The 25,295-nt window shown below is 40.8% G+C and overlaps 1 protein-coding gene across 1 annotated transcript in view; it reads left to right on the top strand.

The window, feature by feature from the left end:
* si:dkeyp-14d3.1 (transmembrane protein 132C) overlaps nucleotides 1–25,295 on the top strand; it is a 211,841-nt gene that overhangs the window by 129,397 nt on the left and 57,149 nt on the right. The window contains exon 4 of the mRNA XM_021621375.2: nucleotides 2,709–2,895. Within this exon, the coding sequence (XP_021477050.1) occupies nucleotides 2,709–2,895 (187 nt within the window). The remainder of the gene's footprint in view (nucleotides 1–2,708; nucleotides 2,896–25,295) is intronic.

Raw genomic sequence — 25,295 nt, 5'->3', positions numbered from 1 at the left:
GAGGGGGGTGGAGACAAGCACAAAGACAGGTGAAACAGATTAGGGCGTGACATCTTCATTTAATTAAATGCATCACATGCTGACAGCTTACAAGGTCTGTTGAATAGAAGCACTAAGACACTCACACGTTCATGCTGTATTTTACCTGTAGCACCCGTTCCTATTCAGTGACTCACAGTGAGTGTTACTATGCTGTAGAATAATGTTTTTTTCCAGGCTTGTCTATCGCTACCTGCATGGTAGAACTCCCACACCAGTCCGTCAAGTGTTAAAGGAAAGGAGAAGTTTGCTTTTTTACAACCAAATCTCTAAGTTGCAACAAAATGGAATATATCGTTGAGGATAAAGTTCGGAATGAAACAATTTCATGTACAACATTTAAAGACATGCATCACTATACTGAGTGTTTCCCTTTCTAAAATGACATATTTGAGTGTTTTTGGAGCCTTCGTTCATGTTCTTTCAGAGCCCCCGTACTGCACAACAACAATGAGGAAGTGAATTGCTGGTTGGGGTAAATTTAGCAAAAACAAGTGAAATTGCTAAATTCTCCTTTTAATATGCATTACTGTGCCTGCTCACCAGGACGTATCTAACACAAGCTACTGCTCTCATGAACAAGGTGATGTCATCAAAGTCAAAGGGCAAAAATAATACGCACATGTAGCTGTGTGAATTCCTCTTCTCCTAGATATTTCCTCATTCTTCACAATCTCCTCCCATATCCTCCCCTCTCACCTCCTATCTCATTTTCTACTGTCTTCATTATTCAAACATTTTATTGCAGTCAGATTTTTCAGTTTTCAAAATTGCAGAATGTCTGTGTTAAGGTTACGCTCATAGAACAAAGAAAATTGTCATCTGCAATTGTATCTCCCTGACATCTCTGGAGCTGGTGTTCTATATTCAGATGAAACCTCATAAAGTCCTTCATTTTCACGGCAGTTATTAAAAAATGGCACCTATGATGCCGTAGGGAGGGCAATAATTGACATCTCTAAATCAAAAAACTGAATGGATTTGCTCAGAGAAGAGACAAATGGTGAAATAATTTCAGTGTTTGAGTTCACGTCATACCATGCACAGCTGAATCCTGCTTCTCTTTAGACACCTTCATTAGTTTGACTCTGTAGTTTGTCCATTCTATTGTATTCTGAATTTGATGTTACCAGAGGATCATGTTTGCACTGAAATCTGAGTGGGTGAGGAAACTAGGGCATTTTTCAGATTACCAGTAACACAGCCCAAAGTGCAGTCATGTGACTGTACATACTGTTCAAAGGTTATAAACTCTAGTCAATCTGTTCATCAGCTGTCATCGTTGTTTGGTTGATGACCTCACGGCTCCAACCCAAATTGGCATCTGTTTTGTCAGAGGGACTGTGGATGTAGCAGTTATGTAAGGCCGTTTTCTACCATGCCACTGCTCTGACAGCCCAGCACAACCCAGCTTTCTCCACACTGATTGCTACTCTGTTATGGAATGCGGCAGAAGTTATTTGGTTGGTTGTCATTTTAAATATTTATACTCACTTCCGTTTCTTGTAGAAATTGGGTTGTTGTGTGCTAGGACACAACAAATCACTCATTCTCTCTGATTGAAAATAAATAAGAGAATGGGAAGTGAGTATGTGCCTTACAAAAACCCAGGGTTCAGCAAATAAAACGCCTGGTCTATTATTCATAGTTTTCCTGCTTTCTGAGTCACATTCATAATTGAGAACATTAAATATTTGCTCAGATGTCTTTTCTCGAAGTACTACGCATGTTCTTTGTTCACCACAACAATAAAAAAAATGGGCAAATTGATTTGCGGTCTTGGAATGAAGCTGGTAAAGTAATTAGATGTGTTGATCTGTACTGTAGGGTGCCATACTGTATCTGCCATGTGCCATAGGTACAGTAGACAAACTGCCGTCGTTGTCCTGAGGCCAAGCATCACCAGAAGAGATTGAGAGAGGGTGCATATTTTTCTCTTTCTCGCTCGTTCTTTCTTTCTGGTCAGCCTCAAATGAAGGAGATGCTGTTTAGTGCCGTTGGGCCTTGGAGACAGTGCGTGAAATGTATTGGCCCTGAGCCCTGCCATTTGACACGCCAGACAAGGCTAACAGATCTTGTGCCATTTCCATTTCCTGCTTCTGTGTAAAGCTGACCTTTGCTGCCTCCTAGCTATTTATTTAAACTCTGAGCACCAGAGACTTATGGTGTCACTGGGAAATGATATTATCAACGCTCTCCATTTGTCTGCCTTAATGCAGCCCTGACATATATTCTCCCTGCATTGCATATACTGTAATGCTATATATTCATACTGTGCTGCTGCTGCAAATGAGGGCAGTGGTTAACACCCAAGCCTTCATGTCCAGAGCAGGGGATGACAGTTACTTGTAGCCTCCGTCTGAGATAAAGATTAGTATGTATTACAGTACTGTACAGAGCAACTGTAGCCGTATGGGCAGTATGAAGAATGTCAATATAGAGCTGTGAGAAATAGCTATTAACAGTGCATATCATACCATGGACCAGAGTTGACCTTTTGTAGAAGCACAGTCTAAAATGTCAGGGACATTGATTTAGTCATCAGACTCCACTATTTTTAATAATTTGATTAGGACTGTGTGTTGGTAGAGCCCATGGACGGACACACTGTTACTTTCTAATAAAATACTGATCCTCTCCCATCTCTTTCTCTCTGGTCTGTGCTGCAGGTCTGAGGAGGGTGTGCAGAGGGTCCTACAGGTGGACCTGGAAGTGGACAGCTTCCTGGGTCCACTGGGCAGCCGCTGGATCACGTGGCAGGTGGAGTACCCGGGCAGCCATGCCACCACGCAGGAGGCAGAGACGGAGATCCGACTGGCCCAGAAGGACCTGGGGGGCATTGTGCCCCTGGCCATGGTGAGTGGTGCCAGTCAGCCAGTCAGTCAGCCAGTCACAATCACTACAACACACAGAGCAAATGGACTGTGCCAGAGATCCAGTGGCGTGCCGTGGGCCTGAGGCCTGGGCCTTCAGTGAGGTCCTACACAGTCCCACTCGAATTAATCCACCTCTTATTACCATCATTATGATGCCATGGCTCTAGACACTATACATTTAGACAGAAACGCAGTATAACCAGGCGTCACCCAAAAACATGACACAATCAATGAGTCTTAAATATTTCCCTATTATTCTTCACCTTCTCATTGTGCGTCTCTTGCCCTGAGCGCTTGTTCGTTGAGCTGTAGATCCACTCGGGTGTCCCCAAAAGTTTTCAAAAGCACCACTGCTTGTAAGTGCCCAGTCGTACTTTGGTGTCTCGTTACTGCCTTGGTTAGACAACTCAAGTTTGCAAAGCCAGTGTGGCTCCAAACACCAAATCCATCACTTGCAAATAATAGGCATTCCCAGCAGTACAATTTACAGTGCTTCTCGGAGCCTGTGAGCCATTGATAGCGCTCGTAGTTGGAACTTTGAAAGTGGCGAACGAACCCCTTTCCCACCTGTGACAGGCTTTGTAGCGTCGGCGTCGGTCGACCTCACCTGACAATGTCTAACTTTTCTTGAAAAGTTTGTCTTGAGAATGGCGTTAAATTATATCCTCGACCAAATCGATATCTTCTCCTCCTTCCGCCATTGTGGGTTGAAAAAACAGCTTAGTAGTACGCAAATTAATTTGTTTATCAAATTCAGTTTCCTAGTTCTGAAGTTCTGCATAGACCTGCCCATAGGACCTGCCTCTCAATATTGGTAATCCAATCAAAAGACGTGCACTCACTACGCCTGCTAGCTGGCTCCTGTGTAACACTGGAGCCAGCCAGCAGGCGTACAATAGCCAACTCTAAAGCTGATTGGTTGACACTAAATTTTCATTTCCATTCACTTCAAGCTACAAGCGCCCACACTGTTGATTCTGAAGGCCTGAGGGCAGATTTTAGACCCCTGGCAACTCATGATGGCTGAATATGATTGGATAAAAGATCTAACATAAAGACCAGCCCTCCAAATCTCAACCTGGGGCTGGAAGCAGTGCAACCAAGAGGAGAGCTATGAAATGAAGAGTATAACTCTTACTCTGGAGAATTATTTAATACATATTTGTGGGAAAATATATATATTTTTAAATTATATTCTGATGATGTTTAGGCCAGCAGAGAAGGCCTTGCTGGCCCTGACGGCCCACCACTGCAGAGATCTGAAGAGCACAAAGTTCACAAGTTTTGTAGGTTACACACTGTGCATCCTGCTGTTCACAGCAGTGACGATGCTTCACATAATTGTTTTTCTATTCACAACTTTGACTTTTGTACATCTATTGCATATTTTGTATAATCACTTACTGTATATTATTATTGTGGGGCAATATGTTTAAAGGTCTTGTACATTACACATCTAAGAAATCTTAGATCTTTGATTCCTGATGTAACTACACTGAAATCGCAGACCTTTAGCTTCAGTGTTTTGCCTGTGGAGTGTGTGTTTTGGCATGGAGGAGGAGTGGGTGCATGTGGCCCTCAGCAGGCCCTGTGTGGGGCCTGGAGGCTCTCTGTGGCCTGAGGGTAGGCCTGCAGGTGTTTTTCTCTCTTTAGGCTGCTATACAGATTAGCCTCTCTATTGGATGGATTCACCAAAGCTACTCCATTGAACTTCACAGAACATCTTTCACCTCATTTGCCTTGGCTTTCTAAACAGAGTTAGATCCAGAAAAGCAACAGAAAGATACCAGAGAGATCAATTACACCCACTTACAAGCGTGACATGTTGCTTGCCAGTGTTGAGATATGTGATTTTCTGTAAGAGCTTTATTTCTGTGTTTGTGGTATGCATAATGAATGTTGTGAGTGCACTGTCGAGTATAAATAATTCCATATTAGCAGCGCCTATAGCTACATAATAGGTGCCTGTGGGTGGCTGCATTTGCCTGTGTTGCTGTGCTGAGAGGAATGCAGCTACTCTAACTCTTGTACCCCACAGATCTATTTTCCAAATAATTTATGCTTTTTTTCCATCTTCTTTTTTTTTACAGAGGTAGAATAATACCCATAGTTCCCTTTTGATATTCCTTTCATTCTTCTGACGTGTCAATAATGTTTCTGCCATATAAAAAGGGATATTTGCACCCACGCTTTGCATTGACACAAATATATAAATAGCATTTCTCTTTTTAACATCTGTATTCCATACTGTCTCTGAGGGAGCTTTATGTAGGTACGAGAATGAGCACGATATCCGTTTAAGGCTCAGTCATTTCTCTGATCATTTGCAGATACATTTGCTCATAATTTGGTATACAGTTTTTGCAAAATGCTAAAATGAGGAAATGCATTTTAAGGTGTTTTTGTGGCTGCCAGATTTATAGACTGACTTGGGATCTTTGTGAAAGCACTGCGCACTTCTACGCCCATGTACTAATCCATCACTAATAGTGCCTGGTATTATGATGAAATCATTATACATTTTGAGTGGAATAAGGATTTATGGTTCAAGGCTGATTAATAAAGGCTTTTCTATAGCGACAAAGAGCCATCATATTTAACCTGCTATTAGAATAATTTGATAATCTTGGCTAAATCAATTAATGCATAAACATTATGGTGCGAGGCTCATATGAGAAGATGAATGGTGTATTCAAATACATTAGAACAGATTACAGATGTGTACTGTATGGATGTGCTATGTAACCTATTGTGTTTAGTTATCCTGTCCTGATTCAGTATTCTATTCAGGAAGCCTTCCGTTAAGCCAGTGATGACCTTAGCAATAGATGCCCTTTCTAGTAGATATAGATTTCCATTCTAGTAATTATATTTCTATGGTCATAACAGTACATGTAATGGAGGGACTTAACATTTCAATGCATATCTCAGGACTACACCTGGTCAATGCACGATTGACGTTTCCATTGCTGATATTGACATTTTGACATGAGCAACCAATAAGGTTGACAGGATATAGGGCTGTTGGTGTCCAGCCTTATTCCAGTCCTATAATCAATAGTTTGAGAGGGATATACCCTGGCCTGTAATGTGCAGACTCGTGTCAGACCATTTCCTTGGTCAGTATACTGGTTTTCCCTCGCTGCCTCTCCTTTGTGGAATATATTTTAAGGACACCCTGAGTCTTCCCAACTTCTTCATCACTAAACCCCAAGAGAAACAAAAGACACACAATAGACACACAACCTCAGACATTGTCACAGAGCACATACAGTACCCTCAATCACTCACTCACTCACACACACACACACACACACACACAGAGAGAGACTTGAAAATGTGTCTGTAAATGTGTTTGTGGAATCTGCATGCGTCATTGCAAGAGAAGGCAAACCAGCGAGGAAGGCTGAATTAGATTACTTGGGATCACTCTGGCATGAAAAGCCCATAGATTACTTCCTCTCCTCTCATCCTCCCCTCCTCACCCTACTGATCAGCCCCACTTCCCCACTGCCAGTGGGAAAACAAGAACATAACTGTGTTTCTGAGACAAAGACAGTGTTACATTGTGTCTCTGTGGTAGGACAGGACAGGAGACTGGACAAAGACCTGTATCTGTGACACACAATGATGTCTTCCAGCTGTTCATCCCTTATGTTTGGGGATGTAGAGAGTGCAGAGAGAAGAGCATGCAGCTCTTTACTTCAGGCCAGGGAGAATAGAACAGCATTATTATCAGTGATGGGTGACAGAGAATCAGAGAGAAAGAAAGAGAGAAAGAAAGAAAGAGAAAGAAAGAAAGAAAGAAAGTGGGCTGCTCAAATCTCTTTAATTGAGTTGAGTGGGGAGACTTCAGAGAGCATACTGAAGGCATCTGTTGACACAACAGCGCTGTCGCTTTGGTTAAGAAGAGGCTTTCATCTGTAATTAGGACTAATTAGGCTAATAGGCTAGATTGTCTTTTGCCATGACAGAGAAGCTAATTGAGTTTAGGCCAGAAATAATCCCTTAAACAGAAAGGGGGAATCCATAAGTGACCATGCCTTAAAGGTTATAATGTAATAAAGCTAATGATTATTAATAATGGCAAGCTTATTCAGGGTTGGATAACATTCATGGCTTATTACCTCAGTTGCTCATCAACCCATTTACGGCATGCTCTAAATGACTGTGCCCTTGTTCTAATTGATTATAACAAAAAAAAGGCCTTTTATTGCACTTCCGGAGTCAAGTGATAGGGCTCTACTGTAGCTGACACTTCTGAGAGAGAGGATTTTTTTGAAAGATGAGCTCTCTTTCTTTCCTCTTTGAAGCAGCCTCCTCCTGTAGCAGGGACACCTGCACACTGCCAGCTCCCAGCACTGTTCAATGGTTTGTCACCCATTTCAAATCTTGAAGCAGGATTTCTGCAAATGCTGCAATTATTTTAAAAGCCTTTAAAAAAAAAAGGGAATTCAGAAGTATCGGAGAAGAAAGAGCAGAGAAACACCTTAAACACTTTTCTCTCTCCTCTTGTCTACAGCTGTCCTTTTCTCACTTTCAGAAGAGTTTTCCCTCCCACACCATTTTCCCTCCTCCCTCCTTCTCCCCCTCTCTTCTTCCCTCCCTTCTCTTGTTTAATACAGACAAACATACCTTAATATACAGTAGTATCTCTCCTCACCTCCTCCCTTCTGCCCCTATAGTGGTAAGTAGTTGTGTGTTTTTTAGGTCATGAGTGGATGGATCTTAATGGCAGTAATTGGTGGCTGAGCTGATTCCTCAGCAACGCAGCAGGAGGCTGGCCCATTATCCTTTACTATTCTGAAGTAATACGCTCCTGCCCAGCCTCATGATCATTACCCACGCTGCTCTACTCCAGGGATGAAAAGAGAGTGAGAAGACTAGGCATGCATCATATCACCACTCATATGTCTTCCTGCTCCAGCATCGGCAGCAAACTGTGCTCACTTAAACACAGCTCATTCAAACAGCATGGAGATGAGGAGAAATTAAAGAAGGGGTTTGTATTCATGTGCTTTCTGAATGGTATTGTTAAACAATACATCATCACCCTGGCCTTCTCCGGCCACTTCCTCTCCCAAATGATACAGTAATCCATCAATGATACTCAGTTGGATGTTTCGTAACCCTTTACTGTAGATTTCCTAATGCATGCATTCATAATGTTTCCTTATTGATGTGTTATTTTCCCACATTCATTTAATTCCTTGCACCTTAGTGCCAGGCAAGTGAAATATCAGGAAAGTGATTTATCAAACACATCGTCAGACACACAGGTATGTGAGCAGAGCATGTATCCAGTACCCTGTCAGACATGAGCACAAATACATCACAGTGAAGTTTGAAGTTTGTGCATTGTTTTAATATCGGGCTGGGTGCAGATAGAATATTCAGTTGTATATTATTCTATGTATTAAGGTATACCTGTAAGTAGGGATGTCAGAATACTCTGGTCTCAATCAGTGTCTGAGCAGCACACGACACGATGCAACAATACACTACACCAAGGGTTTTGAGGGCAAAGTTGTCTTTTTTTGTATTAACAATTCGCAATTGTTTATACAGATCTAAAGCGACACGTAAATCCCCAATGCTTTAGGCTAGAAACAAGCGGTAAAATTGGATGCACATGGGAATATCTTTGGTTTATCTCTGTAACTGTGAGAAGCTGAGCTACGACCTTCTAAAGTCGAGGAGTCAAAGAAATTGGACTTTGCTCAGGAAGTAATCTTATACAATGTGTGACTCTGTCGCTATCAATTGATCAAATCACTTTCTGTAAAACAGAATATTTATAATTAAATTGAGGCTTAATTTAAATTATCATAATTAAACATATTAAAACTGTAAGGGACTTGGGTTTTTACATTTGAATATACATAGTATATTGTCAATTTTTTATTTTATTAAGAGGGTACAATGTTTTTTAGAGCTGACAGGATGAGTAGAGGGGGAGGAGTGGCTACCTATGCTAATAATGAGCTCTCCATTGCACTAATTAAATCTGTCTCCATTCCAAATCAGTTTGAAGTGTTAGCTCTAAGTCTCACATTAGGTAACAACTGTAAAGTTACAGTTGTTGGAGTATATTGCCCACCTTCTAGTAAGAATATGCGTAGCCATTTAACAGACTTATTAGCCACTTTTATATCAACTGAAGTCATTTTCCTGGGAGATTTGAACTTTGATTGGAGAACACAGGACTCAGACAGATTTACTGAGGTAAATCTCACACAATTAATCACTGAGCCAACAAGACCAACTCTTAAGGTGCCTACAAAGCCCCCATTGCTTGATTATATACTAACAAATGCACCTGAGAAATATAGAGCTAGGGGAGTATTTCCACTAGGTGTCAGTGATCACTGCCCCATTGCATGTACTAGAGATGTCAAAATGCATAGGGCCAAACCTTATATTATCACAAAAAGAAATTATAGAAACTTTAGTGAAGAAGCTTCCTGACAGGATCTTTCCCATAGTAATCTTGAATCTATTTGTAATATAAATGGAGCCGAGTTGGCGTTCGAAAAATGTACTCGTGTTTTTATTTCCATCGCCGATAAACACGCTCCATACACTAAGGTTAGAGCAAAGAATAGATCAAACCCATGGTTTAGTTCAGACATTTCTGATACTATTGGTAAAAGAGATGTAGCATGGGCTAAGGCAAGATAAACTTATTCTAGTTCTGACTGGCTAACTTTTAGGCACCTGAGAAACCTGTGCATCAGACTTGTTAGAAGAACAACATTGGATTACTCTGTGACCAGTTTAAATGACTGTTTCGGGAATCCAGCCAAATTCTGGAAAGTACTTAAAACATGAAATAACAATATGCACTCTACACTCCCAAATCAGATAGGGTTGGATACTGGACTCATTACTGATAAGAATGCCATTGATAATTCCTTCAACAATCATTTCATTGCAGCAGGCAATCTTTTGGAGAAAATGTCGACCACAAATGAAGGAAGAAAATATAAATATGAAGGGATTATGCATGAGTATGCTGATGCTGATGGTCAGAGTTTCTCACTAAGCCTCTTCCCAGAGGATAAAATTATTGATGCCTTGCTAACCATCGACACTAAGAAAGCAACGGGCTGACAAACTTGACCCAGGGTTGCTGGCTAGAGCTGCACCACTTATCTCTGGTGTTCTCACTCATATTTTTAACCTCACGTTGACCTCTGGGGTCATACCTAAGATTTGGAAGACTGCCTATGTGCTGGCTCTGCACAAAGATGGGGATACTGGTGACCTTGATAATTATCGACCAATCTCTAAGCAATGTTGGTAAATGTACAGCTGCACTCTGTCTTGTCTGACAACTGCATACTGAATACATTTCAGTCCGGTTTTAGACCGCCCGGGGCACAGTACTATCACAGCCACCACACTGGTTGTAAATTGTATTGTAAGAGCTTTGGATGAGAAGTTGAACTGTGTTGCTTTGTTTGTTGACCTGTCGAAGGCTTTCAATACAGTTGATCATTCTCTTCCACTGAATAGACTGACCTCATTGGGGTTGGCCTCCGATACATGTGTGTGGTTTCAGAATTATCTCAGTGGTAGATCTCAGGCTATTATTGCAGATGGAGTAAAATCAGGTTTTGTCACTGTTCACAAAGGAGTCCCACAAGGTTCGATTATAGGTCCTTTATTATTCACTATATACATAAATGATATCTGTAACTCAGTGAAACAATACAACTTTAATTTCTATGCTGATGACACAGTACTATATGCCACAGCCCCATCACTCCCTCAAGCATTTACATTCCTGCAGTTTGACTTTCAATTGCTTCAAGATTAACTTGTAGATCTTAGGCTGGTGCTTAATTCAAGTAAAACTAAGTATATGGTATTTTCGCAATCCAAAAGTATACAATTGTAAAATCTGAACAAAAAATCTTGTCTGTCATCACAGGACAGAAAGGAAATTGTACAGGCCACTTTCATGTCAGTGCTTGATTATGGTGATGTTTTATATATGCATGGATCAGCATCAGTACTGAAGACATTGGAAGCAATGTATCATGCAACATTGCGCTTTGTTACTGGTGCAAACTTTTGCATGCGTCATTGCCTTTTGTACACTTCAGTTGGCTGGGACTCCCTGACTTTTAGAAGGGCCAGACACTGGTTGATATTTGTCTATAAAGCTGTTTTACAGAAACTTATCTTAATCCTAATTATCTTAACTCAAAATTCCAGTGGTCAGATAGTATTTATCTGACTCTGTCACAGGACATGCTAGAGATACCCCAGATTCACTCCGAGTTAGGCAAAACAGCATTTGAATATCATGCTCCACACTCATGGAATGATTGCAGAGAGAATTCCAGTTAGATGTGTTGCTGCCTGTAAGGTAGTTTAAATGCACATTACAAAATACAATCACAGTTTAAAGTTAATATAATGTGTGTTTTTCTTATAGAAATGTATTTATTTTAATATTTTTAATCTCCATCTTGTACTTTGTATATGTTTTAATTTAGTTTGTTTTTACATTTTTATTAATTGCTGTGTTGTTTTTATTGTATCACAATAAAGGGCACAACTGTAAAAGAGACTCTGCTTCAGTTTGTTTCCCCTGTTTAAATAAAGGTTAATAAATATTTGGTAATATAATAACATTTGGGGAAATTAGGTCTAAAAAAATATTATTATTATATGTAAATAGCCTACCTAAAAGATTTCAAGAGTCTTATTAAACTACATAGAATTGCAGGAAATTAGCTTTAAAAAAGGTCCCTCAAATTATACAAAATCAAGCTAGTGTTGTATTTAATATACTGTAGGCTGTCAATAAACAATAAAACATTTCAACTGTGAAAAAGGGGGCCCTGTGGAAAAACAGTTGGGAACCCCTGCATTACACTACACTACACTACAGGGACCTGTATTTTCCTCCCATTATTGAATGGCACTCATGCACTACTCTAGCTGATTGCCTTGCCAGGGCAAAGCATTGCATTTCTTTGCATAGCATGACTCATAGAGTCTACAGTTGAGGCTGATGTATGAATCCTGAAGTGGCAATCCATTAGAAGCTGGTATAGTAGAGCTGGGGGGCTGATGAGAAATAGCGCTAGCTAATTGAGTCTACTGCGGTGTTCACATGTGTCATAATACATGTAATGTTAATGAGTACAACACATGTAATGAAATGTCCTCTGATCCGGAGCCACTCTCTCCTTGACACAGGACGCTCTGTTTAAATACCTATTTAAATTGCTTTCTAAATGAGAAGGATCTGTTCTATCCATCCTTGTTCCTTCTCTACAAAGCCTTTTCTACAATAGACTGGAAGAGAGAGACAATTCCCACTTGTTTTTGATAAAGCGGCAAGCCTAGTGTGGGTGGGAACTGCACTTGTGCGGAACTAAGTTTGCGAGTTTTCCATTTTCAAAAGAGTGGAAGTGCTTATTTTAATGGTGTATTATTTTGGTGTCAGATGTAAAATACAGACTGTCTTAAAATATCTACATAATTGAAAGGCTTAAAAAGGTGATGTAATTGTGGCTTCCTTTAAAGTTTGTTATTTTATTGGTGTATACCAAGTTTTGCTCTTCATATCTGGCCAAAATGTAGATGCCCCATTGATACAAAATGTGTTGTTTTCTTCCCCTATGTAAAACTAATAGATCAAATCCCTAAAACATTGGATAGAGAGGATTGTCAAAAATATGAATTTCTTGACATATCACTAAGGCAGTATTTTCACAGATGGGTTGTTTTGGTCTTCTATCTGAAAGCAAACGTGACCCTGTGAGGCTTGAGAGAGAACCGGGTGGGAGGATTTTGGTGGTGGTAATGCATTTAGCAGTGGAGTTGACCTTTGAGCCTGAATAGGGAGGTTTCTGTCCAGAGGGCAGCTAAGCCAAGCTAAGCTGGCTATATGGATCTTGATCAGAGCCGGGTGAGAAAATCAGTCTGAGAGATCAGGTCATCCCTACCAGGCCTGTACCCGAGTAGGGGAAGAGCTCTCTATCGATCGGCTGAAAGTGATAGATTTGAGGCTGACATAGAGCAGGCTGATACTGACAGAGCTGCATCCCTGGCTGCATTCCTATAGCCCTGAGGGCCAGCCCAGACTCCACGAATGAGCAGGCAGAAGCAGAATATCAGCAGGGTATCGCTATACCATCACCAGCCCATCCAAATGCATTAGCCCCCCTGCTGCTGCCCTCATCCCTGCACAAACCCTGCCTGTGTTTTGGGGCAGGCAGAGAGCCCATTGTGTCCCTGGTGCCTGACCTTGGTGTCTCCTCTCCTGGAGTGCTGAAACTCGCTGTCATTTGTATTCATCAGGGATACAGGCTCCTCCCACCCACCTGATCAATTGATGTAGATATTGCAGGTGTGGTATTCATGAGCCTTGCAGGCAATTTGTCCTATAAAGTTCAAATATAGTGGTTCTACTTCTAGACATGTTTTATTCACCAGCTTCATAGCCCCGCATGAGAAGAAGAAATTCCTGGCCACTGTGCTCCAGAAGGTGGTTTACTTCCTGTCTGTTCACTGTAAGAGCCAATATTCAGTAACTACTCAAAACTACCTTCCAAAAGGAAGTTAATTTGTATTAACTCAGAGTCCTTGTGTTTACCTGTGAAGAACACTAATTTGTAAACCTACATTACATGTGGGAAGGAGGCAGTCTAATGAGAGAGCATGCTAGTGAATAAGTTGAACATGGGTACACATTAAAGATAGAATAGTATTGTAATTTAAAAGGTTTTATGTCCTAAGATTTGAAAGTGATTTCCTTGAAGAAATCAACCAGAAGTTTGAAGAGCTCGCAGACAAATACATTTTTTAAGACTGTGGAGAGAGCAAGAAATCACCAGAAAGCTTTTGAGAAACATAATCACAAAAACATCACAACAAACTTAAAAAATATTTTTAATCCATGTTTGATGCTGTTGTTTATGCAGCTTCAAAGTGCTTCTGTAGTTTTGTGATTTTTCCACCTTGTATTTTCCACCTCTCAACTCACATCAAGGTATTTTCTTTTTTATTGTAAACTCCATAATGTAATTAATATTTTAGGGAATGATTTTTCCAGTCACCAGTGTGTCGTTGAGAAACTTCAGTTGGTGTAGGAGAGGTTTACCTATAAATCATGTGTACTCATAAATAATGTAGAACTAGAGCAATTCAACGAGACCAAAGGGTCAATACTATCCATGAGCTGTCATATGTATTCCCATGCCCCAGCAACCCCCTTATACACATCCATGATAGACAGAATGTATGTATTGTCTGTCAGAGCAGCATGTCATTTTCCTTACAGTATAGGGTCATCTATGAATATAGGAAGTGAAGTGGTAAATCTGAGGTTTGTCGTTTTTGAACTCAGCCCCTATCGAATTCACAGTGGAATATGGGTTATGTTGCACTTCCTAAGGCTTCCACTAGATGTCAACCGTCTTTAGAACGTTGTTTCAGGCTTCTCCTGTGAAGGGGGGCCGGATGGGAGCTGTTTGACTAACGGGTCTGCCAACAGCCTCGTTCTCAGTCACGCGCATTTCACATGAGAGGTATCTCTCGTTCCATTGCTTTTCTACAGACAATGGAATTCTCCGGTTGGAACATTATTGAACATTTATGATAAAAACATCCTAAAGATTGATTCTATACTTAGTTTGACAAGTTTCTTTGACCTGTAATATAACTTTTGGAACTTTCCGTCAGACTGGACCTGAACAAGCTTTTGGATTTGTTTACCAACATAAATGATGGACATTATCAAACAAAACAAACATTTATTGTGGAACTACGATTCCTGGGAGTGCATTCTGATGAAGATCATCAAAGGTAGTATTTATATTTATTTATATTTATAATGCTATTTATGACTAATGTTGACTGCGCAACATGGCGGATATTTATTTTGGCTGGTTTGGGCTCTGAGCACCGTTCTCAGATTATGCTTTTTCCGTAAAGTTATTTGAATTCTGAAACAGCGGTTACATTAAGGAGAAGTGTATCTAAAGTTCCATGCATAACATTTTCAACAACATTTATAATTAGTATTTCTGTGAATTCATGTGGCTCTCTGCAACATCACTGCGTATTTTGGAACTACTGAACATAACACGCCAATGTAAAATAAGATTTTTGGATATATATATATGAACTTTACTGAACAAAACATGTGTTGTGTAACATGAAGTCCTATGAGTGTAATCTGATGAAGATCATCAAAGGTTAGTGATTAATTGTATCTCTATTTGTGCTTTTTGTGACTCCTCTCTTTGGCTGGAAAAATGAACATGGGTACAGAATCGTTTGTGGAGCTTTCACTGTAAAGCATTTTTGAAAACAGACACTGTGGCTGGATTACTGAGAATTTTATCTTTAAAATGGTGCCTAATACTTGTATGTTTGAGGAATTTGATTTATGAGATTTCTGTTGATTTGTATTTGGCGCACTGCAATTTCATTGGCTGTTGGCGAGGGGTTCCGCTATCGGAACAGAGTTGCCCTAGACAGGTTATCTAAAAATGATCCTGGATCTTCTCTTCAATTCCAATCCTCCTTTCTTTAGGGCTTTGCAGTTAGTTAATGAGTGAATGAACAGTGAGTTCAGTGCTATCCAGAAAACAACCAAATCTCTATATAATGGCTCTGAGGCCTCCGTCGTGATAGTTGTGTTATTTCCAACACCAACAGACCCTGGCCATGGGATTCCCAGCTGGCTCTCTCATTAGACCTCTGTACCCAAGCTGGCACTCAGTGGAGATCTCCACTATCAAAGTAGCCATTGAATCCAGCAGCACTTCTCACCCTGCCTCCCCTGCACTGGCCTGTTCTAATAAGAAGATAAGCTCTGAGATGAGCGGGCTCTGGAGGTCCAGCTGACACTATTGGAAAGTGGTTAGTGTTGTTTTAGGAGGCAGTGAGGGATGACTGCCTGGTGGAGAGACTGTATGACCTGTTCCCGGTGACACACACACACACACACACAGCAGTCCCCCCTGTTACAACCTCTTTGAGGGGAAAGAAGGGAGAGAGAAAATAAACATAGAGAGAGAGGTGGCTTGGTCTCAGGTGGAGAAAAAGAGTGAAATGGAGAGACCCTCATTAAAAGGGAGCGTTCATTTCACAAACGTCCCCAACACTTCAATGAGTTGTCATGCAGTGATAAATTGTTCTGCGTGGTGCAAACCAGGCCTTCATTCTCTTCTCCTCCACCATGTTCACTTCCTCCCAATTAAATGCCCATTGGACTGAGAAAGAGAGAGCACACTGGGCACTACACAGAGAGGAGAGTGGAGTGGATGAAAGGACATAGGAAAGTAATTCTGCTTTGAAAGTCTCTTAGCCTGCTTAAAGTGGAACTGACAGCGTTTTAACTACTTTGCAGATATGAAACAATCAGACATGGCCATGTACTAAACAACCAAAGATATCAAGACTAAAGGTTGGTGTATTTTAACACCAATAAACCCACCTGTTTAAAAATGAATTTAGGATATGTCAATTTAGCAAACCAGGCAACTGAAAGCTACTTCCTAAACAATGTTTTGGTTCATTTCTAGCTAGCTAGTTAATGTTACCTTAGCTGGCTAGCCAGTTAAAATGGTGACCATGTCATAAAGCTAACAACGTCTTCACTTTAGCTGATTTGTATTCATTATTTCAGGAAAAAAACTCTAAAGCAGATCATTATTTACAAGTAAATCAAATCAATTTTATTGGTCACAGACACATGGTTAGCAGATGTTAATGCGAGCGTAGTGAAATGCTTGTGCTTCTAGGTCTGACTGCAATAATATTTAACAGTAATCTAACATTCACAACAACTACCTTATACACATATACACAAATGTAAAGGGATGAACAAATTATGTACATATTAATATATGGATGAGCGATGGCGTGCGGCATAGGTAAGATGCAGTAGATGGTATAGAACACAGTACATATACATATGAGATGAGTAATGTAGGATATGTAAACATTATTAAAGTGGTGTTATTTAAAGTGACTACTGATACCTTTTATTGAGTCCATTTATTTAAGTGGCCAGAGATTTGAGTCTGTATGTTGGCAGCAGCCTCTCTATGTTAGTGATGGCTGTTTAAAACCTGTTGGGGCAAGGCGTTCCCCTCAGGGAACTCCACCCCCCCGTTCAGCTGAAAAGGTGGCGCAGGGAATTCAAAAATATTCTTTAGAAATATTTAACTTTCACACATGAACAAGTCCAATAACTCAAATGAAAGATAAACACCTTGTTCATCTACCCATCATGTCAGATTTTTTAAATGTTTTACAGCGAAAACACAACATGTATTTATGTTAGACCACCACCAAACCAAAGAAAAAACATTTTTTTTCCAGCCAAAGATAAAATCACAAAAGCAGGATTATAAATAAAATCAATCACTAACCTCTTGAAAATCTTCATCAGATGACAGTCATATGACATGTTACACAGTACATTTATGTTTTGTTCGATAATATGCATTTTTATATCCACAAATCTCGGTTTACATTGACGCCATGTTCAGAAATTCCTCCAAAATATCAGGAGGAATTATAGAAAGCTACGCCAGATAACAGAAATACTCATCATAAACTTTGACTAAAGATACATGTTCTACATATAATTAAAGATACACTGGTTCTTAATGCAACCGCTGTGTCAGATTTCTTTAAAACAGTACGGAAAAAGCCTAACATTGCAATAATCTGAGACGGCGCTCAGACGTAACAATATTTCTCCGCCATGTTGGAGTCAACAGAAATACGAAATTACAACATAAATATTCCCTTACCTTTGATGATCTTTCATCAGAATGTAGTGCAAGGAGTCCTAGTTCCACAATAAATCGTTGTTTTGTTCCATAATGTCCAATACTAGTGTCCAAGTAGCTGCATATGCTATCACTTTCAGCTCACGTGCCCAAAAACTGACTGCTGGTCCAAGATAAAATATATATTCCAGGTCGAATAAACTGGTCAAACTAAGTACAGAATCAATCTTCAGGATGTTATAATCATATATATGCAATAACGTTCCAACCGGATCATTCGTTTTCATCTGGGGCTGATTGGAACAGCTGTAGCACTCACAGAGAAATGCGCCACAGCAAAATGGCATTCTGTTGCGACACCGACTCTTTTCCCTCCCATTAGGTCAACGTTCACAGCTAATGCTCCATTATACTTTCTACTGAAGGAGGACATCTAGTGGAAGGCATAGGAAGTGTTTCCAGATCCATATATTATTGGGAAAGGAGGGGGCGATGACGTCAAAGTTGCCCCAACTTTCAGAATTTCAAAATTTGTTTGGAAGATTGCCTGGCCTATGAGTTCTGTTATACTCACAGACATAATTCAAACAGTTTTAGAAACTTTAGAGTGTTTTCTATCCAATAGTAATAATAATATGCATATACAGTGCCTTGCGAAAGTATTCGGCCCCCTTGAACTTTGCGACCTTTTGCCACATTTCAGGCTTCAAACATAAAGATATAAAACTGTATTTTTTTGTGAAGAATCAACAACAATTGGGACACAATCATGAAGTGGAACGACATTTATTGGATATTTCAAACTTTTTTAACAAATCAAAAACTGAAAAATTGGGCGTGCAAAATTATTCAGCCCCTTTACTTTCAGTGCAGCAAACTCTCTCCAGAAGTTCAGTGAGGATCTCTGAATGATCCAATGTTGACCTAAATGACTAATGATGATAAATACAATCCACCTGTGTGTAATCAAGTCTCCGTATAAATGCACCTGCACTGTGATAGTCTCAGAGGTCCGTCAAAAGCGCAGAGAGCATCATGAAGAACAAGGAACACACCAGGCAGGTCCGAGATACTGTTGTATAGAAGTTTAAAGCCGGATTTGGATACAAAAAGATTTCCCAAGCTTTAAACATCCCAAGGAGCACTGTGCAAGCGATAATATTGAAATGGAAGGAGTATCAGACCACTGCAAATCTACCAAGACCTGGCCGTCCCTCTAAACTTTCAGCTCATACAAGGAGAAGACTGATCAGAGATGCAGCCAAGAGGCCCATGATCACTCTGGATGAACTGCAGAGATCTACAGCTGAGGTGGGAGACTCTGTCCATAGGACAACAATCAGTCGTATATTGCACAAATCTGGCCTTTATGGAAGAGTGGCAAGAAGAAAGCCATTTCTTAAAGATATCCATAAAAAGTGTTGTTTAAAGTTTGCCACAAGCCACCTGGGAGACACACCAAACATGTGGAAGAAGGTGCTCCGGTCAGATGAGACCAAAATTGAACCTTTTGGGAACAATGCAAAACGTTATGTTTGGCGTAAAAGCAACACAGCTGAACACACCATCCCCACTGTCAAACATGGTGGTGGCAGCATCATGGTTTGGGCCTGCTTTTCTTCAGCAGGGACAGGGAAGATGGTTAAAATTGATGGGAAGATGGATGGAGCCAAATACAGGACCATTCTGGAAGAAAACCTGATGGAGTCTGCAAAAGACCTGAGACTGGGACTGAGATTTGTCTTCCAACAAGACAATGATCCAAAACATAAAGCAAGATCTACAATGGAATGGTTAAAAAATAAACATATCCAGGTGTTAGAATGGCCAAGTCAAAGTCCAGACCTGAATCCAATCGAGAATCTGTGGAAAGAACTGAAAACTGCTGTTCACAAATGCTCTCCATCCAACCTCACTGAGCTCGAGCTGTTTTGCAAGGAGGAATGGGAAAAAATTTCTGTCTCTCGATGTGCAAAACTGATAGAGACATACCCCAAGCGACTTACAGCTGTAATCGCAGCAAAAGGTGGCGCTACAAAGTATTAACTTAAGGGGGCTGAATAATTTTGCACGCCCAATTTTTCAGTTTTTGATTTGTTAAAAAGGTTTGAAATATCCAATAAATGTCGTTCCACTTCATGATTGTGTCCCACTTGTTGTTGATTCTTCACAAAAAAATACAGTTTTATATCTTTAAGTTTGAAGCCTGAAATGTGGCAAAAGGTCGCAAAGTTCAAGGGGGCCGAATACTTTCGCAAGGCACTGTATTAGCAATGTAGGACAGAGTTTGATGCAGTTCACTATGGGCACGGAATTCATCCAAAGTGAAAATACTGCCCCCTATCCTGTCGCCTTGCCATGATTAAAAGTGGTGGTTCACGCTTTCAGTTTTACGCGAAAGCTGCCCTTAATCCACGGTTTCTGGTTAGGGAAGGTTTTAATAGTCACAGCAGGTATGACATCGATGCACTTGCTAATAAACTCGCTCCCTGAGTCAGCGTATATATGAATGTTGCTGTCTGAGGCTATCCGCAGCATATCCCAGTCCATGTGATCGAAGCAATCTTGAAGCGTGGAATCCAATTGGTCAGACCAGTTTTGTATTGACCTGAGCACGGGCGTTTCCTGTTTGAGTTTATGTCTATAGGCTGGAAGCAACAAAATGGAATCATGGTCAGATTTGCCAAAGACAGGGCGCAGGAGGGCTTTGTATGAATCGCGGAAGGAAGAGTAGCAATGATCCAGAACTCTGCCAGCTCGTTTTGAGCATTCGATATGCTGATAGAATTTAGGGGGTATTAATCTTAGGTTAGCTTTGTTAAAATCCCCAGCTACAATAAATGCAGCCTCGGAATATATGGTTTACATAGAGTCCAGTGAAGTTCTTTCATGGCCGACGAGGTATCTGCTTGGGGGGATATACACGGCTGTGACAATAATCGAAGAGAGTTCTCTTGGAAGATAATGCGGTCTGCATTTGATTGTAAGGAATTCTAGGTCAGGTGAACAACAGGACTTGAGTTCCTTTATGCTGTTGTGATTACACCATGAGTTGTTAATCATAAGGCATACACCCCCGCCCTTCTTCTTACCAGAGAGATGTTTGTTTCTGTCTGCACGATGCGTCAAGAAATTGGGTGGCTGTACCGACTCTGACAATGTATCCTGAGTGAGCCATGTTTCCGTGAAACAGAGAATGTTGCAATCTCTGATGTCTCTATGGAAGGCAACTCGTGCCATAGTTTCGTCCGCCTTGTTATCTGGAGATTGGACATTGGCAAGTAATATGCTCGGAAGCGGTGGATGGTGTGCTCTCCTTCTGAGTCTGACAAGTAGGCTGCTCCATCTGCCTCTCCTGCGGCGACCGTGTTGTTTTGGGTCGGCCTCTGGGATAAGATCGGAAGTCCAGGGTGGAGGTCCGAAAAAAGGATCCGCTTCGGGAAAGACGTATTCCTGGTCGTAATGATGGTAAGTTGACATCGCTTTTATATCAGATAGTTCTTTCCGGCTGTATGTAATAACACTTGAGACTTCCTGGGCTAACAATGTAAGCAATAGTACATTAAAAAACAAATAACTGCATAGTTTTCTAAGGACCTGAAGTGAGGCGACCATCTCTGTCGGTGCCATCATCCATGGCAAGCCAATTACAGAATATAGCTTACGGTTGTGAGTGTGACAAAATAAAAGCAGGCGTTTCTACCTGAGAGTTGGCCTAACGTTATATACCAATTTGACTTTGTTGCAGGTCATGTTGTTCTTCACATTACCATCTCTGGTAAACACATACTATATCAAATAAAATCTAACGGTACAGTGAGATGGTTACTTGCATAGTGGAGTCTTTTGTTTAGACGTGTAGCTTGCTAGCTAAACAATTAACCATAATCCCAACTCAACATTACTACCCTGCAGGAACCTGCAGGTAACTAACCAACCGGGTTCAATATCAGCTAGCTAGCTAACATTAGGCAATAACTAGCAATTAAATTGACTCTAAGATACAAATAATATTACTACACAGATCATACACGCAACATTAGCTAGCGAGCCAGCCAGCTAACATTAGATACCTAGCTAACAGTACGCTTTAACTTGCAATGAAAACAACATTTGAAACGTATAATATCTGAAAATGTAGCTAGCTAGACTCCACTCTCGGTCATGGATGCCATGGTTGCCCTTAGTTTGAAGATTTATTCCGGAGACAGGTGTTTTATGCAACAGCCTTCTGTGTGTTCTCTTTTTGACTCCCTCTGCATATTTGCAATCAAATGCCAGAATTTTGGAGAGCAAAACTTTTGCAGTTCTACTATGTGATGGCGTTAAAAAAAAGCTGCATTAGAAAGGATTACCTACACAGCTCATGTTATAGACAGAAGCGTGCTACATGGCAGACCAATCCGAACTCATGTCTCGGCATGTCCAGCCCATCCATTATGTCAGCCAATCATGGCTACCGGGAAGGTTACTGTCATTTTTCATGGCTAAACCAACTACAGTAGGCTCATCATTTAATTTCTGGCCATACGCCTAGTTTCCTGAAACGAGTCACATATTTGCAGAAATCCATTCAGTATTTTGTAGCTTTTGGCGAATGTGTTCCACTGATCTAATGTCATGCTGTTGCTACTGCCTGTAAACACACAGTCCAGTTTAAAGTGAATGATGTCAGGCCGGTGTGGTAAATGGCTTATTTGCATAAAGGCCGAATGTAGTTCTGATTGGCTATGGCGGACCAGTCTGTGTATTGTCCGGTCCTGGACAAGACTGACACATTTTTACTAGGTTTTATTTACTGCAGTGTCTAATAATTTTTAAACCGCACGGCCGCTTCCCAACTCTATACTGCTATAGAATTTTCACAAATGCCTTACTCTACGTCATTCCCAAACATTCTATGAATTTAAGAAAACATTAAAATGACAATTTCTACGGTGCATTCGGAAAGTATTCAGACCCTTTGACATTTTTTTTCTTATTCTAAAATGCATTAAATAAAAAGTCCTAAGAAATCTACACACAATACCCCATAATGACAAAGCAAAAACTAACTTTTTAAATTTTTCAAAATGTATAAAATAAAATAAAAAATACCTTATTTACATAAGTATTCAGACCCTTTGCTATGAGACTCAAAATTGAGCTCATGTGCATCCTGTTTCCATTGATCATCCTTGAGATGTTTTTACAACTTGATTGGAGTCCACCAGTGGTAAATCCAATTGATTGGACAAAATTGGAAAGGCACACACCTGTTTATACAAGGTCCCACAGTTGACAGTGCATGTCAGAGCAAAAACCAAGCCATGAGGTCGAAGGAATTGTCCGTAGAGCTCAAAGACAGGATTGTGTCGAGGCACGGATCTTGTGAAGTGTACCAAAAATTGTCTGCATCATTGAAGGTCCCCAAAAACACAGTGGCCTCTGTCCTTCTTAAATGGAAGAAGTTTGGAACCACCAAGAGCTGGCCTCCCAGCCAAACTGAGTAATTGGGGGAAAAGGGCCTTGGTCAGGGAGGTGAGCAAGAACCCGATGGTCACTCTGACAGAGCTCCAGTGTTCCCTTTATGGAGATGGGAAAACCTTCCAGAAGGACAACAATCTCTGCAGCATTCCACCAATCAGGTCTTTATGGAAGAATGGCCAGACGGAAGCCACTCCTCAGTAAAAGGCACACTTGAAGCCCACTTGGAGTTTGCCAAAAGGCACCTAAAGACTCTCAGATCATGAGAAACAAGATTCTCTGGTCTGATGAAACCAACATTGAACTCTTTGGCCTGAATACCAAGCGTCACGTCTGGAGGAAACCTGGCACCATTGCCACAGTGAAGAATGGTGGTGCCAGCATCATGCTGTGGGGATGTTTTTCAGCGGCAGGGACTGGGAGATTAGTCAGGATCGAAGGAAAGATGAACGGAGCAAAGTACAGAGAGATCCTTGATGAAAACATGCTCCAGTGTACTCAGGACCTCAGAATGGGGTGAAGGTGCACCTTCCAACAGAGCACCAATACAAGCCAGACGCGAGCACACAGCCAAGAAAACGCAGGAGTGGCTAAGGGGCAAATGTAATCAATTTTAGAAAAAGGCTGTAATGTAACAAAATGTGGAAAAAGTCAAGGGATCTGAATACTTTCCGAATGCACTATAAGTGCTCACTTGTCAATTTTTTCTTTTAAAATGTGTTATTCTCCCTGGGGGTGTATATGAACAGATTTTAACAAGATTTAATGTTGCTAAAACGTTGGCAGTTCCACTTTAATAGCTTCATGACACAGATGGATTGTCATTTATTTTCTGAAACATATTTGTCATCTTCTTATGCCCTTTTTATTGTCTCCCTGTACACAAATAATGTGAAAGGTAGAAAACGTTTGTTTATCTCAGAGTAGTGGGTTATCTAAGCTTTTTTTTTTATATAAATAATGAACTTAAATTGCTTGACTGTTTAAGGGCTATCACATTTTATATGTGCATCCGTCATATTAATTCATCACCTGCTCAAATTGAGAGAAAAAAATATGAGCGGGCCAGCACACCCAGTATTATAATAGGTTATGCACACAACAATCAAGTAAAATATTATTGAGTAGATAAGACTGCATTGATCAATGATGTGCTCCTACTTATTCGTACGGTAGGCTACGTGAGCAAGGCACATTAAGCTGGGTTTCAAACTGCCCCAGTGGTTTTGACATAGGTATAAGCACAGATGGGTCTCTCTCCCTCTCCACACCAGATGTATTTTTACTGCTTTCTCTCTCGCTCTCACCAGTGCTTTATGAATAATACAAGCCTTTCAAATCCCTGGCTCAATGTTGTGCTTGACCTGCTCTAGTGGGAGCAGTGGTCAAGGTGGCTGGGTTAGAATGTGAATGTTTTAGGGCAGGCAGAGGCAGATGTGGCGAGCGGGATCACTAGCCTGTAGCCTGGGACAGCACAGGGAGCTTGGCTGGCTGCTTCTCATGCTGGCTGTGTCACTCTGGCTGACACTATAAGTCTCACTTATTTTCAGATACAAGCCAGATGTGGGCAGAAATTATGGCCCAGACCACATCTCCAAGCAGCGACCGCACCGTGCTGAATGCTAACAGAGGCCCATGATAAACTGGGCAGCCACTTCTCCCAGATGTTATAAGGCAAAGGCCGAAAAACAATCAATCTGTGTGGCTGAGACAGGGCTGATTGGCTATCAAATAGGGTCTCCAGAACTGGTAGCTATTTGCTCCTGGGTCACAGAACAACCCGCATCAAGGCCATGCAAGGTAATAGTGTTAAGGAGTCACTCAATATAAGTGAGTTTTAGGTATATGGTTTCTCAGGTATAAGGATGACAAAAATGTATCACATTCCTAAAAAGTCTAAGTCTCCCATCCAGGTGGTAGCATTACACTGTTAAAACGAAGTGCTTTGTAACACTAAAACTAGTGGCAACTCAGCTGGCACCACCTTAAAGGAGACAAAACCTTATATTTGCTGGAATATTGAAACACATGGTTGTGAGGGTAGTGTACTGAAACATTAATCCTGAGGTGTTCTGAAACCTGACATGGTTTGTTCTAACACCACATAATCAAGAGTTGTGCACCACCTTGACAGAGACTG

This window comes from Oncorhynchus mykiss, chromosome 11 (assembly GCF_013265735.2).
Source record: "Oncorhynchus mykiss isolate Arlee chromosome 11, USDA_OmykA_1.1, whole genome shotgun sequence".
Taxonomy (NCBI): domain Eukaryota; kingdom Metazoa; phylum Chordata; class Actinopteri; order Salmoniformes; family Salmonidae; genus Oncorhynchus; species Oncorhynchus mykiss.
Note: the sequence above shows the minus strand (reverse complement) of the source record. Positions and strands in the feature narration are given on the sequence as shown.